We start from the raw sequence: 17,922 nt of genomic DNA on the forward strand, positions 1-17,922 counted from the left end.
GTTTTAATTTTTTTTTCCCTTTACCACATTTGGGTAACTTTTGTTGTATCAAATGCGTGTATTCAGTTTGTTTTTGCCTGTTGGTCATATATTTTTGCTCGAGGTACAAGAATGATTGTTGTATGCTTTACATATTCATAATATCTGAAGCAAAACAGATTTCGATAACCGACAAGTTTAATTTCGGTACGATTTTATGAATGTTTTCCTGTGGATATCGCAACGGTAGAAAGGAGTTTATATGTAATTACAAGCTATTTTTTTTATCAATCTAATGACAACATTGATGTAAAGGAAAATTGTACATGATTTATAAGTAAATTGTAGAGACAACCCTTGGGTTGTTCAAAGTAGTTATAAACCTGGTATTGGCAAAGTAGAACCTATTCTTGGCATGTAGCTTGGCTTGTCTAATGTTGAGCAGAGATCCAGGGGGTGAATAATCCTGAGGTGCGCTTCCTCAAGTTTGGGACTAGCTCATGTGTTTGACGACTTTAAGCCTATAAAGCCCAAGCCCCAATATTTTTCTCATAGGTGTTTTGTACCAAGAACAACTCCAAGCCAATCAACCCCATTATTCTTTATACTCCTTAAATAAACTCATCAAGATTTATTTTTCAATGAATATTATTGAGGAGCACAAATAAAGACACATCGATCTGCAGTGGAAGTGTGTATTCATATAAATAATACCACTTAATATGATGAATCCCTATTAAATATAATGCATCTAATTTAAGTAATAATTTACCATCTAAATAAAAGAGTAATCCTATAAGGTGATTGGTGGAACTCATAGGATTTGTTGTTAAACACAAGATTTAGTGTACTTCTTGTGTGTGCATGATGAGCGCCCTGTAGCATTTTTTTTAATTATTTTATAATACATCCACTTCCACCTTGACCCTATCAAGCTCCCCTGCACATATATTATGTACAAGTATTAAAATAACTATACCCATTTGTTTTAATTACATAACATGTTAAATAAATATTTAAAATATTTTATTTAATTGATTATGTAATTTTCTTATTATTTTGTCATGACATGAGTTGTACTTGCTAGTGCGCTGTTACATTTATTATGTAATCAAATTGGGCGTTTGGATTATGATAAAGAGATTGTTGGGTTGGTTAGGATATCTCATTCGTTCATTCATTTTCTTTTCTTTTCTTTTTCCAAATAATCTACTTATTATCTCTCAAATGATCAAATTCCAACAGTTTTATCTAACACAAATGGAAACCTTTGGCTTAAAGACATTTCCACCTTCGCCACTCTTATCTCTGTACGTATCCTCCCATCCTTAGTTATGCATGGTTTTACAACTAAATCTTCTCAATCTATTGCATCACTTATAAATGTATTTGTTGATTTAAATTATTTGCTTCATGATGTTATCACCTTGAGGCAAGCCATGTTTTACCATGGTGTAAACATTTACCCTCAAATGATACTGATTTGAAGAAACTGCCTCTTTGCAATGATACGTTGGTTGATCTCTACCACTTTTCAACAAAAAAAAATAATCCATTACATTAAAAACTTTATGTATAATACGCTTTGGAATATTACGTTAAGGGCTCGTTTGGTTCGCGGAAAAAAGAAGGGGGAAAGTGTGGTCAACGGGAAAGTAATGAGATGCTTCTTGTTTGGTTGGAGTTTTCAAAGGAAAGAGACGGGAAAGTTGTATTCCCATGGGAATATGATTCCCACATTTCATGAAAATTTGTCACTTTTCCATTGTCAACCAAACATGCCAAAAATAATTTCCTAGGTATCTTCTTCCTAAGAATCTGTTTTTCAGGAATCATGTTCCTAGGAGGAAAAATGCTTCCCACGAACCAAACGAGCCCTAAGAGATTGGATGATAATTTTTTTTCTTATATAATAAACTATGATCTTTCCCAAGATACATATCTTTACATGAAAAATTTTATATATTAACCTTTATAAGGTGCTTGGTGCAATGTGTTGTACGTGTGCTAATGCTACCTTCCAGGAATTGCGGCTTATGCAACCTTCACCACCGATCACAAAAGTCGCAATGCAGAGCTCACGCGAGGCCAACCACAAAAATTATTATTATATATTTGATCACTTGACTCACTTCAGCCATCAATGAAATGAAGGTAAACCAGCCAGCTCTTATCATTCCCTCGTATAAAAGATTTATTTTTTTTGAAAATATCTTATCCTGTCGTACCTATTGGCTAAAGAACCCTTTCTTATTTAACACTCCTATAAAAAGTTAAAGGTTAAAAATAAATATTTACCAGCATTTTGTACCAAATTACGTCTTTTGAATTGCTGCAATGCTAACCTTACATTTTTTTTATATTGCTCAAAATAGATTCAAAATCCATCTAATTTACAAGAAAAAATTTACAGAATTTTTTTGTAAGCATGCAATTGCTGCAATATATGCATCAAAACATCAGTCAGAGGTGTTCATGGGTCATTATTATATGCACTTGTTGCGGGCTGTAATTAGTATTGGATTTTGGACATATTTAAGCAATATAAAAAAAAAATATAGAATTGATATTGCAGCAATTCAAAATGTAAAAAATATTCACAACTCAAAACAAAATATAAGAGGTATTTATTTTTATAAAAATGTTTTGAGTAAATTATACTGATCTCTCTGACCTCACTTGACGTTTGAAGTAATTATAGATTTCCACTCAAATATTTAAGAAATATATATTCCATTGCCTAAGTTTTGCTATATGTATAACACACGATGCCATGCAATTATCTTTTTGGTAAATAATCTAGTGGAGCTTATCGACATTATCACTCTCTAACCTATTTAAGTAATACAATATTAGTTTTAAAAAGCTTAGATTAAGTTAGCTAAATTTTGGATGTTTTAGTCTTTTTTAACTTTATGCAAAATCAACTAAGATATTTTCAGACTTAAATGAGTAACGACTTCATTAGCTTCTTTAATAAAAAATAAAGATAGGGGTTTATATGTTATACCGCATGCACGTAACAAAAATTGGATGGAGGAAATATATTTTTGAAATGCTGGAGTTGGAGGGGGAAGAGGAATCCATAATTATCTCAAACGAAGGGGAGGTAAGTGTAATTTACTCAAATATTTTTTTTTACAACGAATGATATTATATTTATAGTATGAATATATTTAAAAAAATTAAAAAATAACAAATTAAGAACATTCTAGACGCATCTCTCTCTCTCTCTCCAGAGTGGTCAGGCCACCCAATCCCTCCTTTGGCCCTCTCCATATAAAATATTTTTATTACACCCTTCTCTTTTCTGTTCTAAAATGACAGGCTGGACAGCCAATCACCCGCATGTCCTACCAAAATTACATCAATCTCAGCCGTCCAATCAATAGACCAGTTGGCATCCGCTCTCCTATAAAAAGTCTCCATCTGTCCGAACCGTACGCTCCAACTGGAAGAAAACGTAATCTCGCTGCCTTCCTCGAATATTTCCTTCCTTTCTTATGCGCTAAAAAGCCCTTTTTCTTTCTCGAATTTTTGATTCGGGATCGAAATTTTGTTCGCAATATTCTAATTGGTTGGCGCCCATCCTTTCCTTAATTCGCACCCTTTCTGACCCAATCTTTTTTTATAAAAAAAATTATATAATAAATTATTGAATTTTAATCGTATTATATATATATATATATTTATTTTTTTTCAAAATGCACGATTTCTTTTGTATGAATCAGTTTTGTTTTCCCAGCGAGCGAACCCCTCCTTTCCTCCTCTGGCGCGGTGCGCTCCTCTTGCTGTGACGTCCTCCGTCTTCGTTACAGCGATGGAGACCGCCGCCTCCGCCGGCACCGACTCCTCCGCCGCCGATTCACGCCTTGGCTTCGGAAAGAAGGAGTTTGGGTAATTTGTTTCCTAATTTCTCGATTGATTTTGATTTGAAATAGGTATAATCCACCGCGTTTCTTGATTTCTTTCTCTCTTTTTTTGTGATTTTTTGGGGTTATGATTAGATGTAGGCACTATAGGCGGAGGTGCAAGATCCGAGCTCCGTGTTGCAATGAGATCTTCTCTTGCCGCCTCTGCCATAATGAGTCCGACGTATTGAAATCTCTCTCTGTTTGGATCTCGTTTGTTGTTTTTTTTTCTTGATTTATGATGGGGTTTTTGAATAGCTTTGTTGTTTTTGTTGATTGGATTAGAGCGTTCTGCATGAGCTTTGCCGCCAGGATGTTCAGCGGGTGGGTTCAAATGCTGTTCTTTTTATGTTGGATGGGTTGTTTGGGTTGGATATGAGTTGGGGTGATGAAATTTGGGTATTTTTTGGATTGATTTTGCAGGTGATCTGTTTGGTCTGTGACACTGAGCAGCCGGTATCGGTTTTAGATCTGAGAAGAGATATTTCTACTATGCTTGATATTCTTTACTTTTAAGTTGTCATTGGTTAAATTTTGAGTAGTGATTGAATTGTGGTTCTGTTGATAGGTTGCACAGGTATGTTCAAATTGCGGGGTTAATATGGGAGAGTATTTCTGCGATGTGTGCAAATTCTATGATGATGATGTGAGCTTTTTGTAAAGTTATCATGCTAGTTTCGGATGCTGAATTGGTAAAATATCGATGGTAATGCATGTTGCTTGATTCTTCTTGCAGGTTGATAAGGGGCAATTTCATTGCAATGATTGTGGCATGTGCAGGTTAGTGAATTCGTGTCTTGTCTCTTTTTCTTTTCTTTTTAATCTTTGGACATATGAGATGATGGACTAACCCTGTTTGTGTTAAATTCAAACAGAGTTGGTGGCAAAGAGAATTTTTACCACTGCCAGAAGTGTGGTATGTGCTTGCTGCACCTAATTTACCTTTTATAAGCTCGCCTGGTAGTGTAATTATATCCTGAGCCAGGTACTGTGACAGTTGTATGGGTAGCAAATTTAGTTTGGTCGTGATTTGTTCTTCCCTTTCTTTTTTATCTTTTGATTGTATGATCCTGAAGATGTGATGAATAGGTTGTTTCACTTTGTAAGTGTATGCTAGTCAGGAAACCACTATGGGCTCGTTTGGTTCGCGGGAAGCATTTTCCTTCCTAGGAATATGATTCCTGGGAAACAAATTCCTAGGAAGAGAATGCCTAGGAAAGTACTTTTGGCATGTTTGGTTGACCATGGGAAAGTGACAAATTTCCAAGGTACTTATGTTTGGTTGGCCATCCACTTTCCTAGGAAAGTTATATATAATTCCTATTATGCCCTTAATAAAAATTAGATTTTTAATGCCTCTTTAATGCTTCTTTAATGCTGAAGGGACTTTTTGGGAAAAAGTAAAAATAGAGTGATTCCCACCTAATGGGAAAGTAACTTTCCCATGTTTCTCATGGGAAAGACTTTCCCATGAAATGTGGGAATCACATTCCCATGGGAATACAACTTTCCCTTCTCTCTCCTTTGAAAACTCCAACCAAACAAGAGGCATCTCATTACTTTCCCGTTGACCACACTTTCCCCCCTTCTTTTCCCGCGAACCAAACGAGCCCTATATGGAATTGAAGCAACGTTAATAGTTTATCTGATTTATGTCTGAGATGTTGGTGCTAGAGAAAATTTCATCCTCAATTTGGTGCACAGACAAGATGATACACCTCTACCAAAATTTTGATATAGTAACTGAAAGATGGCATGAATTTTCTCTCTCGAATATACGAAAATTTTGTGCAGTTTAATGGAGTTGCTTGTTCTTTTAGATATTTAGATGCTTAGAAACCCCCAAATCCCTAATATAGCCATTCTATCAAGGTACGGTTTGCTTTCAATGAGTGAAATTGCTAACTACTCAGGCATATCTAGGTCATAATGTGAGACTTCCCCAAGTCAAATAAAGGAAAAAAAGAAAAAGGATTGGCTTTTAAGTTGGCAAGGCAAGAAAGATGTGCAGGTTAGGAAGACGTGCATGTACCACAACTATACCTGGACTTGTATCAAACCTTGCCTCACATTGCAGCATCACATAATGCTGGTATGATGTTGTGTGCAGCAGACTAAATGAGATAGGCATCTAAACTGTTCAGCTAAAAACCATAGTGTATGCCTTTGATTATCGTTAGAAAAAACAGATAAAATAATTTAAACGCATATATACCATTCTTTTTTGCTCTATTATCATCCATGCTATACACACGCACACACTTGTATGTTTATGCGCATGAACCACGCTGCTTTAAACTTCATTTTGTTGGTGCTCAACTATTTTAAATGTGTTCCACCTACTACCTTTGTGATTGACCACACAGGATCCTGCTACTCAGTTGTGTTGCGTGATAAGCATCGATGTGTGGAGAACTCAATGAGGAGCCATTGCCCTATATGTTATGAGGTACGTTTTGATGAAATACTTCTAAAGTCTATTGAAATTTGAAATTGTCATAACTTTAGAAGCTGCATTTCAGTATCTTTTTGACTCATTGAAAGAAACTAGAGTTCTGAACTGTGGGCACACCATACATAGAGAATGTTTTGAAGAGATGCTGGAACATGCCCAGTAAGCCCATGTCTCTTTAGCTTATTTATTTGTTTTTCCATATGCTTGTGGTTTTTGAATTGTGGATTATAATTCTTTTATCCGAACTCCTGTTGTTTCTGGGGCTTCTACAAAGGTACTCATGTCCAATATGTTCCAAGTCAGTATGTGATATGTCAAAATATTGGAAGAAATTGGATGAAGAGGTAACACCTCAACAACCTTACCTTGCATTTTTTTATATGTTAAGGGTCATGCAACTTTTCTGTTCATTAATAGTTGCTGCAATCGTACTAATAATTTTTTTTCCATTTAAACAAAACGATGCTGCCATGTTATGTTCCTTGAATTTACTTTTTTTTTAAAAAAAAATGCAGAAGTTCCTATCAATTAATCTAGACTAAGTGTACAGTTACTAACAGCAAATAATTGAGGTTATAATGTGATGATCATCTTTTCTTCTCACTTTTTATAACTGTAGAAGTAGCAGTTCTATATGTTGATCTGCAATCTACTACTGTACAAAAGGTCTCTGTTAAAATAATATCGACTATATATCAGGTGAAACCTTTAGTATTCACCTCGGGCTGAAGTAGTTAGTGGGCATGTATAGTTGAGAAAAGAAAGATATGATGAGGGATGAGACAATAGTATGGACAATGGATTGCCGAACCTTGATTTAGGGGCCATTCACTGTCAAAAGATATTGATTTAATCCACTGTCGGATATTATTTTATCTTTAATTTGTCAATTTTCATAAAAAAGTAGGAAAGTTTCTTGTTATATGAATGTGAAAAAACCTCAAACTAATCTCATTACTTGGGACATTTCAGTAGTGAATTCTAGTCCTTTGCACTTAGTGGAAACCTTTATGACCAACTTGTTCTAATTAGAACACTATACCTGGTTCAGAATCCAACCAAAATTTCTCTCTTACACCAACCTACGCTACCCCAGTTCCATTTCTTGAATCTGCAGTCACACCTGTTCAGAATTTAGTTAACTGAGGTAGAAGGCTCAAAAATCCTAGGCATTGCTTTGACGTTGTTTTTGTTTGAACCAAGATAATGGGATATGGAATGCTCTAAAGCAATGTTTAAGGGCTAGTTTATGGCTAGATAATTGGAAGTATCTTTAAGCAATGTGGAAAGAAATTCGAAGTTGGATTTGAAAGATCTTACTAAAAGAAGCTTAGTTCATTTCTTTGACTTGTAAAGAAGAATGGTAGTCTTATCACTGCAAGTTGTAATCAGACCCTTGATGGGGTCAATAAGGAAATGTTACTGTTCAATCTCTGAGCCAAAAGTGGAGTTTGGTCATTGGTGTGTGTGAAATTTCTAGGACATGATCTTGTTGTCATCTCTGATGTGTGTGTTAAAATAGCCTCCAAGGAGTTCATGAGTTGTTGACAATTTGTCATTTAGCTTGGGTAACTGCAACAGCTGTCTTAGCCTTAAATTTATACCCTCCTAGTGATTGTCGACGACCTCACTTTTCCAACCTAAAGAGGTGTTTCAAATGAAAACTTCATGTTTTGGTACACTGGCAAAGTTACTGGAAATCATGGTTCTCTGGTGGTTGGAAGCTCCTAGAAGTTTGCAGTACATGGGATATCTAATTATCCTTTGTTAATGGCAAGTCTGTTGTTTGATGGTCATAGTGATTGTGGGGGGAGAAAATAGATCCAGAGAGTGAAAGGAGAAGACTGAAAATTACCTGTACAAGAAGACTTGTCTGGATAGAGATCCTTTTTGTCATAGCCAATTAGGGAAAATGGTTTGCCTTAGAGAAGTGTGTGAGGTATTGATTAATGAACAGTCAGAGCTTAGTTTATGCCCTGATACCTTTGCAATGGGACATAATGGTTATCTTCATGAGATTTGTAAACAAGTCTTCCCAGTGGTTCCCTCTTTTATTTTTCCTCTCTTTTTCTCTTTATGTATGGAAGCAAGAAACAGAAATATCTAAAGCACTTTAAGTGGCCAACCTCATCAAAAAACTCTTGCGAGCCCCTAGTGAAGATGTGGCTGGCCCCTTAGAAGTGCTCAAACAGGAGGTTGAGGAGGTGGGAACCCTAGGCCAACTAAGTTATCTATTTGTTGGTTAGAGAGATAAGTTTATTTTGCTATAGTAGCTAAGTGGGTTTATAGACATATTGACATGTCTTAGACCTATCAAAATGACACATCTCTCAATAGATGCTATAGTCGAACGAGCTTGTATCATTTGCAAAAATTACAAAACATGTTTGTATGATGGTACTATCATTTGAATTATTGATGGTTATGAATAGTAGTTTGGCCTGTAGTTTTAGTGACTAATGGTGTTGTGAAGTTCTTTGATGACTGACTGAGTTTCTTGATATTGTTTTTGCTTGCTATGAATATTTATTGCATGATGACTGGCTTTTATGAATGGTTTCAAGATGATTTGTTTCATCATTTTATAGAAAGGTACGAGTGAACACAATTGAATTTATGAGGCTATTGAGCATTCATTATATCGATTTGAAACAAAGAGTGTGATGGTGAGAGTTATATGGCTCTTAATAGCTCATCTCTAACACTTGTTGATGCAAAACCTGAGAAACAATAGTTTCCTAGAAACTAAAAGTAGAACGGAAACAAAATTGAAATGTAAGAGGGAAAAGGATTATGTTAAGGCGGTTTGCAGTACACAAGGTATGTAAGATACATAAACATCCAAATACTAAATTCATCATTTTGAATAATGCTAATATTCAAGTGTGAAGGCTTTTAAATATTTGCTATATCGAAAACATTTTCCATTCTTATTTAAAACACATAAAGTAAGTAGGGGCTTGTCTATTTCCTAAAAATTTTTAGCAAAAAAAGTGACAGAATGATAGCTGTAAACTGCTTGTTTGACAAGTGAGGCCTGAACTGCTAGGGGTGGCAATGGGTTGGTTCTGGTTGGGTCAGTATCCCATATCAAGTCCACATGAGCCTACCTTGAACCCAACTCACTTGACCTGCTAGTGAGTTGGCTATTGCTGACCTGAACCAACTCAAGGATAAGCAGGTTGACATGGGCCCCACCTGTGGATCTGTTTAGTGGTAGACAATACTGATGGGTACAAAGGAGGCTACACATGAGGGAGTTTGGTTGTATAACAGCCATTTTGGTGAACAGATCTAGCCATATGTGGCTAGATCTGGTTTAAAATGGATGGATCTAGTGATGGGATGGTTGGATCTGCATGAAGACGACTGGTTTTGGTGGTGGTGAATGGCAGAATCTATATTAGGGTGACTGGGTCGGACAATAGGGTGCTTCATTCAATGTGTGATGGTGCAACCGGATTGTGTTGAGCATTGCTTGATTTGGTTGTTTGGTTGTTGGGGAGGATGAAAGGAATAGGAGAGGAAAGGAGGAGAGATGAGTCAGAGGACAGAAAGATAGGAGGAGAGGAGGTGGAGAGGTTGAGAGGTGGAGGAGGAGAAGAGAGAGGGGAGAAGGAGAGACAAACAAGGGGAGAGTTGGAGAGGCAAAGGAGGGAGGGAGGAAGAGAAGAAAGGAAAGTAGAGGTGGAGTAAGGGAGGGATGGAGTGGAGGGGAGGGGGAATGAGGAGAGAAAAGTCATGCAAAGAGGGGTTGGCTTGGGGCTGGGGCATGCTTATTTTCATTTTAAAAAATATAACTATAAATATTAAAATATTTATATAATCTGGTTTACTGACCTAAAGGGTCAAAAACCTCAACCCCTATCCAACACGATTTGCTAGCAAGTCAAATTTGCTGCACCTGCGCCCGACTGATGGATCAATGGTTTAGGTCCTGTTGGATTAGATCAAGTAATGGGGCCGGGATTTGCCGCCCATATGAATTGCTCATATGATATTGGATTGAGATAAATCAAGACAAGAGAATTGAGAGGTGGGGTGACTTTTGGTCAATTATGGTTTAGGGGTTTTTAAATTGATGAGGTTTATGCTTTCTATGAGCAAGGTATTAGACTAACAATGGTTTCCATTGTTCACTTTTGAGGAGTTGGTAACTTTTAAATCTTATTAGCTAAACCTAGGGGCGGCATGCTCTATTAAAGTTATTTCTGGTAAATCGAGACCCCTTGAGATAAATTAGGAAAATGAAGATATTGGAGTTATGGAATGCATGTAGTTCAATGGAGTTTTGGTTAAGAAATCTATTGGAAAGTGGTGGTTCATTTTGAATGGAGTTTGTTGTTTGGTATTCTAATGTGACTAGAGACAAGGAGCATGCCAGCAGGGTTATTTAGTACTTCTGTTGGCAGTTGCCTCTTTTGCTTTTGATGTTTTGAGACTATTTTAATTTGTTCTCCCCCTCCCTTCTTCTTGTTCTTATTTCCAACCTTCACAGTTGTGTCTTCTAATTCTGTTGCTTTGTAAATTAGTTAGTGCTGCAATAAGTTTGTAGCATCATGTGGGCAATCGGTACCCAGCAATTGGTATTTTGGGATTTCTGATTTAGAGTTTGACATGAAGTTTTATCATAGGCATATGAAGTTTAGGAGGCTTGTTCTGTGGAAATTTCTTAAAAGATGATGACTGGCATTGAAACTTGAAATTAGGATTTTTTGCTGTAAACTATTCTTCTACTTTATGAACGAATGTGTGGATTTCTTAAAAATTCCTGACTTCTCTTCCCATCTGCTTTTTAATGTTTAGCGAACTCCATACTCTTGATCCTGTGTCTTGTGGCTTAAGGATCATTATTTGGATTTTTGAATCAATTGGTTTCCCTTGTTAAGCTTTTATTTGATTTCAGAATAGAATCAATAGATACAAACCCCTTTAAGATCTGTTCATCATGATCAGTTCTTGCTACTGTGGGCTTCTACTAAGGTTCCCAAATCATGAGTGGACCAAGAGTAGGTTTGGGTGCGGTAGAAGGGAAATAGAGCTTCTTTAAATATATATATACACACATACGCACACATATTGATAAAGGCTGGTTTTATGGGGTGATATTCTGAGGAGGTTCTGAACCACCAACAACATCCTATGTTGCAGACTTGGCTATTAAGCAATGTTTCTAAAGTGGCTCTACACTGCTTGTTGACGGGGTGAAGGTCTTCTTTCAATTATTCAGTGTTCAAACAATCATTAATCCTCTCATGGTTAGGTTATGCATGCTATCTGTATGGAAGGTTTGGAAGGTAGAGAAATTGACAATGATCCAAATTGTGGATAGGGAGTTGTTCGTGGGTAATTCAATAGTATTAACAACAGAAGACAAAGGTGGAAATTGTTAAATGTTGGGAATTGTTAAAACATTCAATCATTTATTATTATTACAAGCTGCGAGGGCTGGACATGCTATGAAGCATAGCTGTTATCGTGAACGATGTGAGTTCTGTTGCTTGGTGACAGATTTGGGTGGTAGGATCAGGAAGTCAACAGATCAGGAGGAATTTACAAGTCGAAGTTTGCAGTTTCTCTAATACTATTATCGTTTAGCACTTCTGGGGCAGGTGGATTTCTAGTTGAGATGTTTTTGATGTTATATAGCTTTCTTATTTGGATATTTTTTTATGCTACTGGATATGTAGGCAGCACTGCTTTAATGCAGTACATATTTATAGACAGCAAAATTTAATCAAGATGTGCATGTCCGTAGTCATTTTTTTTTCTTTATAGGTTGAATTCTGGATGGCATTATCTTTTATGGCCGTGTCCATGCAAATGTGCAGTATCTGTTGGCTAGAATAGAGCATTATGTGATATTTTTTAGGTAAAAAGATATCATGAGGTATTTTTGGCAAGTCTCTGTCCGTGGTAGGTAATTGTAATGTGACTTTCCTTTGAGAAAAGGGTTGTACTGGCACTTCTCATGCAATGAAAAGTTTAGGATAATGTCTTTCTGGTTCTTGTTTATCGATTTGCAGATCATATGTTGTTCTCGTGTAGTCTGTCTCATCATGAAGTGGTACGCATGTTGATCTTATTTTGAATTATGTTGAATTAACGTAGGAGCAAAGGTGAACTATGAAAAGTTCATTATGATGAGTTTAGCAGGTTGTAGTAGTTCTGTATGCTTTATTTTGTTGGAGCTTTGAAGAGTTTGAGGCTCTTATCTTGGTCATCCATACAGGCAGACTCAACCAGCATCAATTGTCAAGTTGATGTCTGCAAAGGAGCAGCTTCTGTTTTTAAGGAAAGATTGGTAACCAATCAAGGCTACAAAATTTGCCCTTTTTTTGTTGTTGTAGCGCTGGCCTTATTTTTTTTTTGGAGATGATGTAAATTTAATTGGGTAATAAAATAGGATTCTGGATAATATGGTCAATTGGAAGTCAGCATATTTTCCTACAAATGTAGGATGCTTGATTTAAAGTATCTTAAAACCCAAAACTACCTTGCTAAGAAGTGATGATGATAATTTGTGTTAAGGAAAGCAATAATTTGTGGTAATAATTTATTTTGTTCCATGTTCAGATGCAAAGGATGGCATTCCCGTAAGTAAATCATGCTTGGGAGTCTTCTGAGGCTCTAGATTGTTATGATCAGGTTCTTGGACAGGGTTAGTGTGCTCAAGTATAGTATTATGAGAAGCTAGCTCTTTTTAGAGCTGTAGCTAACTCAAGTTAGGTTTTTGGTTGTATGTGCCGTGTGGGGATTTTCCTCGTATGCCTGTATCTCTAGATTATAATTCTCTTATTGATTTTGCTTTCTCTGGAAATGTTCATTAGTAGCTGTATGGAGAGGTCATCTGTTCTCTTATTATCTATCGAGACCTTTAAGATTTGAAATTTGTTACCTGGTTAGCTTGTTCGAGCCCCTGTGAGTTCTGTGAATAGGAATAGGTTGGAAAGATGGGTGGTTTATTCGTGTAGGAGATTATTTGTCAAATCTTTGGATGAATGAGTCTCTTTCAGAATTGTATAAGATCTAAGCAATGCTCTGCCGATTTTCCCTTATAGTTCTTTTATGCAACTGTTTCCCTTGATAGTCTTGTTTGTCATACATGTTTGAGGCACAACCATTTGTTATGTTGTTATTATTACTTTTACCTTGCATGGGATCGGGGAAATGAGATGCACCAAAAGGAACAAGATTTTGTTGATGCAAGTCTAATTTAGTTTGAAATAGCGACAATCTAAGAAGCATAAGATTGAAGGTCAATGTTTTATCTAGTTTACTTTAGCTTTCCAGGTGCTTGACTTGTGTTCTATGTCATCTCTTTTTGTGTTCTTCAAGGAAAACAATCTGACTCGTTTAGATCCATGGCCACGATGGATATCAGATTATAATATTCTACATTGACCTGTATCTGGGATCAAATGCACATAACTCTACATCATTCTACTTGAATCATCACTTGATTAGATTCTAGCTGCCTTCTTCGTTATTCATCCGTGATATACCAGCCAGGAGGACATACCCTCGACCTGTTAAATTATGTCAGATGAAACACAAATGCATCGATGAGTTTTAATTGTTAATTTCAAATTATTAGTTGTACGAGGAACATCTCTGTGCAGTTAACTTTTATTGATTGAATTTCAGACTCTGTACTTTATAGCATTAGAGCAATTGATATTAATCTTGCCATGAGTTTTACACATGAGCAGGGATTAGACCTGCAAACTCATGAATTTGAAGCACAAATACATCATTGCTTTAACAATAATTTACTCTCTCTCTCTCTCTCTCTCTCTCTCTCTCTATATATATATATATATATATATATATATATATATCTAACTCTCTTTTGGTTTTTGGGGTTCCGGCCAAGTCATACAACATTAACTTCTGGACTCTTACTTTTGCAGATAGCAGCAACAATCATGCCCGAAGATTATCGTTACAAGGTCTGTTTTTCATCCTACGTTCCATAACGACTAGTATGGATTTCAGAAAATCTGTTGAACTTATACCATAAAAAGGAATTATTGGGGTTTACATAAAATTTTCAGCTCCAATAACCTAACCTGACTGATTAGGGATTTTCCATTTTATGACATCTTTCACGAATAAAATGGATATTACATTAATGATAATGGGTCCAGCAGCTTGCTTAAGGTGATCAGATAGAGCACCATGTTGATTTAATTCAGTTTAACCTGGGCACGCATAGGAATCAAGAGCTTCTTAGGGCTTCTTGGACTGCATAAAATTCTTTTAGATCCTACTTCAACCCCACTTTTGATATTTATGATAGAATTTGGATCTCGAATCTTCCTGGTTGGATCCTAAAGTAACAAACTTTTTGTACCTTTCCCCAGGCATAGCATGTAACTTCCTTTTTTCTGTTATACATTTTAGGTATGCTAAAACAAAAGAAAGAAAGGGGGGTAAAAAATTCTCCGTTCCATTTGAACTGGTGTATATTTTGCAGGTCTGGATCCTCTGTAACGACTGCAACGAAGCTTCGGAGGTGTTCTTTCACATTATTGGCCGTAAATGTAGTCACTGCGGTTCCTACAACACCAGGTCAACTTCTCCTCCAGCTATGCCTCCTCAATTGAACTCCTCCTGAAGTGCCTCCTAAATGGATTCTTTCTCCCCCCGGGCAAGGTTTACAGAAAGATTTGGGCTAGCTGAACACCTTAACAAGCAATTCCCTTCCTGTAAGGAGGGTCCTAATTGTGTTGTTTGGTTTGGTTTCCATACCATTGCTGAATTCTTCAACTTTACATTATTCGGGTAGTGTGCTGAATTGTTGTCTCTAAATGTAGTTGCCAGGGCAGCCCACCTTTCTGTAAGGAGGGTCCTAATTTGACCTTTATAATATCAAGTATAAACTGTTGATGTAACTTCATTTTTTTTTCCTTGCATACAATATGGTGGCACGGTTATACGATGGTTATTTACTAAGTCCATGTAGAGTATAAAAGCATGTATTACTCTATTACTAGGTTATACTCAAATGTTGCATGCGATTACGTGGCCTATTACACCATCCTCTTTAAACATAATGTCAGCACATAGGTGAATGGCAACTCTTAACACACCTGCATGATTTTTTGTTCACTAGTTTTCAAATATCCCATCTTAAAGTGTCCAAATTTCATCATTTTTTGTTTCTTTTTTTTTTTTTTTTTGACATCATGAGTCCACAGCCATCCATATAAGAATCTATTAAACTCTAGTCACAGGTATAATGGTAAGATGTTCATGCAAGTTCTCTCTCTCTCTCTCTCTCTCTCTCTCTCTCTCTCTCTCTCTTAATTGTTGATTTGATGCAAGTTTAGCTAAAGTATATTGACCTCTAATATAAGTCTCATTTGACTTACAAATGGCATATCCTATAATGAAACTTTCTAGCAATTTAGGTAACGGTATACCGTGTAAGAAGTGTCCTCTAGTTGTGCAGCAGCTATGTGTCGAGTCACTGGAAACACGAAGGACTAGAATACCCAAGTCCACAGATTAAGCATGTCGAAGAAGATCACTGTAGAAGGTAAACGAATTTATTTCATCAGCACACCCATGATTTAAGCAAGAATGGCCCTTCTAAGAGTCAGTTCACGAGGGTTTGGTCTATACACGCTACTACTAATGGTTTGTCTAGTCCTACGAGAAGTCAGCCACATTCATGTAGATACCTCCAAAACATCCGGACCAACTTTCAGTAATTATGCATGCAATCAATTCTGTTTTTGTGACGATTAAGATATTAGATAGGATCTGTCATGCCCCAGATCCACCTCGTATCACGACCGTGCATGTCTTTGCCCACGATAACACGAAGCCATATTAAAAAATTTCATATCAAAAGCAAACAATTTTATTCATAGATGTCATAAAGTGTTTCACCAATAGGGAACGATACAGAGCTTCTAAGAATTTTAGCATTTCATATTCAATTATCTTCATAACCTTGAAGTATGTCAAGCTCTCTGCTCCTAACAATCTTATTTATCTGAAAAAAAATAAATGGAGTTGTATGAGCTATACAGCTCAGTAAGTAATTATGCTCCATCTTACCGAATCAAGCATAATATTTTACATGCTAATGCATTACTTTAAGCAAAATAGCAGATATTTCAAAATAAGCATTTCATAACTCATATTAAAACAAGATGCTCAATCATACAAATTCGTAAACATGGAGATGCCATATAGAATGCTGCCTTTTAAATACTGCCATTATTCCATATTTTAAAAATCATACTCTCAGATGGTAGTGCAGCTATGGTCACTATTATAACCCATGACAGGGCCGTAATCTTTGCCAACTATTATACCCGTTGGTTGGGCCATATGCCGAGCTATTATACCCGCTGGCGAGGGCCATATGCCGAACTATTATACCCGTTGGCGAAGGCCGTACATAACGATATGAGAGTTCATAAATCATTTCATACTTTTCTTAAACCATATATCATAAATAGGTTGGAAAACGAATAATGACATCGTTATGCATAATCATGTTATAAACATCAGTTTCATGCAATTTTCTACATCATCATAATTCATGTGTACATAATATAGTATTCATTGAAAGATGTCATTTATTCAAAATTATGAAGCACTTGCTAACTTATGCTTGGTCATAATTTACCAGAAAATGTATAATCAATCATACAATTTACAATTTCATGTCTAAAATAATTTCAGTAACTTGAAATTAATAAGAATTGTAACAGATTACTTACATTGATTTGCTCACAAGTTCTTAGACCCAGATGACAATTTCATTATACTTATAAACATCATAGAAAACAAGTTATTTACAACCTGCTCATCATTTTCCATTATTTATTTATTTATTAATATTATTTTTTTCCTCTTCTTTTTCTTTTCTTTTCCTTCTCTTCTCTTTTTCTTTTCCTTTCCTTCTCTCCTTCCCGAACCTTCTCCTTCTTTCTTTCTTCTTCTCCCCTTCCCCTCTACTCTACTGCTTCACCCGTGACCCAAGAGAGCCCTTGTCGGAGTGCCGGGGAGGGTGCTGGCCCAAGGCCGGCGGCGCCTGCGGCGGCCGCAGCCCGGCCTCCCTTCTTTTCTCTTCTTCCCTCTTCTTTCTCTTTCTTCTTCTCCTTTTTCTTCTTCTTCCCTTTTTCTTCTTCTCTTCTTTTCCTTTCCCGATTCATCAGATCTCCCTTCTTTTCCCACGAAGCAAGGGGAAGATCCCCCTGTCGGATCGCTTGGGAGGAGACCGGCTGAGGCCGACGATGCCCGCGGCAGTCCAGCGGCGCCCGCGGGACGGCTGCGGCCGAGCCTGCGACCAGTCCCGACGACGGATCCGCGGCCGAGGACCCCAGGTAAGCCCTTCCCCTTCCCTTCCTGTTCTTCTTCTTCTTCTTCTTCTTCTTCTTCTTTTTAATTGATCTATCCTCCCGAGTGGATCGGGAGGAGGAAAGGCAAGGAAAAGAAAAATCGAGGTGGTCGGGAGACGTACCTGGCTCCGGGGATGAGCTGCGACGACCCTCTCCGGCAGCATTGGGTTCCGGAAACCCTACTTCTGAGGGAGGAGGATGAAGGGAAACAGTA

The 17,922-nt window shown here is 36.9% G+C and overlaps 1 protein-coding gene and 1 long non-coding RNA gene across 4 annotated transcripts; one reads left to right on the plus strand and one right to left on the minus strand.

Annotated features, from left to right (window-relative positions):
- Positions 1-2,112: 2,112 nt before the first annotated feature.
- Positions 2,113-15,295, plus strand: LOC103717825 (E3 ubiquitin-protein ligase MIEL1). Of its 3 annotated transcripts, none has more exons than XM_039116268.1 (13): positions 2,113-2,133; positions 3,725-3,876; positions 3,987-4,074; positions 4,176-4,214; positions 4,314-4,346; positions 4,459-4,536; positions 4,627-4,670; positions 4,766-4,806; positions 6,257-6,339; positions 6,413-6,504; positions 6,620-6,689; positions 14,259-14,297; positions 14,825-15,295. In XM_039116268.1, the coding sequence occupies exons 1-13, from the start codon at positions 2,128-2,130 to the stop codon at positions 14,963-14,965; spliced, it is 906 nt and encodes a 301-aa protein (XP_038972196.1). In that variant the 5' UTR covers positions 2,113-2,127; the 3' UTR covers positions 14,966-15,295. The 3 variants fall into 3 exon arrangements, with proteins under 3 accessions (XP_038972196.1, XP_026664536.1, XP_038972197.1); XM_039116269.1 differs by lacking the exon at positions 2,113-2,133 and adding an exon at positions 3,448-3,556; XM_026808735.1 differs by lacking the exons at positions 2,113-2,133; positions 3,987-4,074; positions 4,176-4,214; positions 4,314-4,346 and adding an exon at positions 3,313-3,556.
- Positions 15,165-17,917, minus strand: LOC120104701. The gene is made up of 2 exons (XR_005507070.1): positions 17,831-17,917; positions 15,165-16,351 (listed from the first exon to the last, which is right to left on the minus strand). It is a non-coding gene; the product is annotated as an uncharacterized LOC120104701 (long non-coding RNA).
- Positions 17,918-17,922: the final 5 nt, after the last annotated feature.

Source organism: Phoenix dactylifera, unplaced genomic scaffold (assembly GCF_009389715.1).
Source record: "Phoenix dactylifera cultivar Barhee BC4 unplaced genomic scaffold, palm_55x_up_171113_PBpolish2nd_filt_p 000077F, whole genome shotgun sequence".
Lineage (NCBI taxonomy): Eukaryota > Viridiplantae > Streptophyta > Magnoliopsida > Arecales > Arecaceae > Phoenix > Phoenix dactylifera.

Excerpts from the sequence above, each read along its gene's own strand:
- LOC103717825 (XM_026808735.1), top strand. The coding sequence starts at position 3,328 with ATGTCCTACCAAAATTACATCAATCTCAGCCGTCCAATCAATAGACCA. Across the intron at positions 4,671-4,765 it reads AATGATTGTGGCATGTGCAG|AGTTGGTGGCAAAGAGAATT; the intron begins GTTAGTGAATTC and ends AAATTCAAACAG. Across the intron at positions 14,298-14,824 it reads CCGAAGATTATCGTTACAAG|GTCTGGATCCTCTGTAACGA; the intron begins GTCTGTTTTTCA and ends TATATTTTGCAG.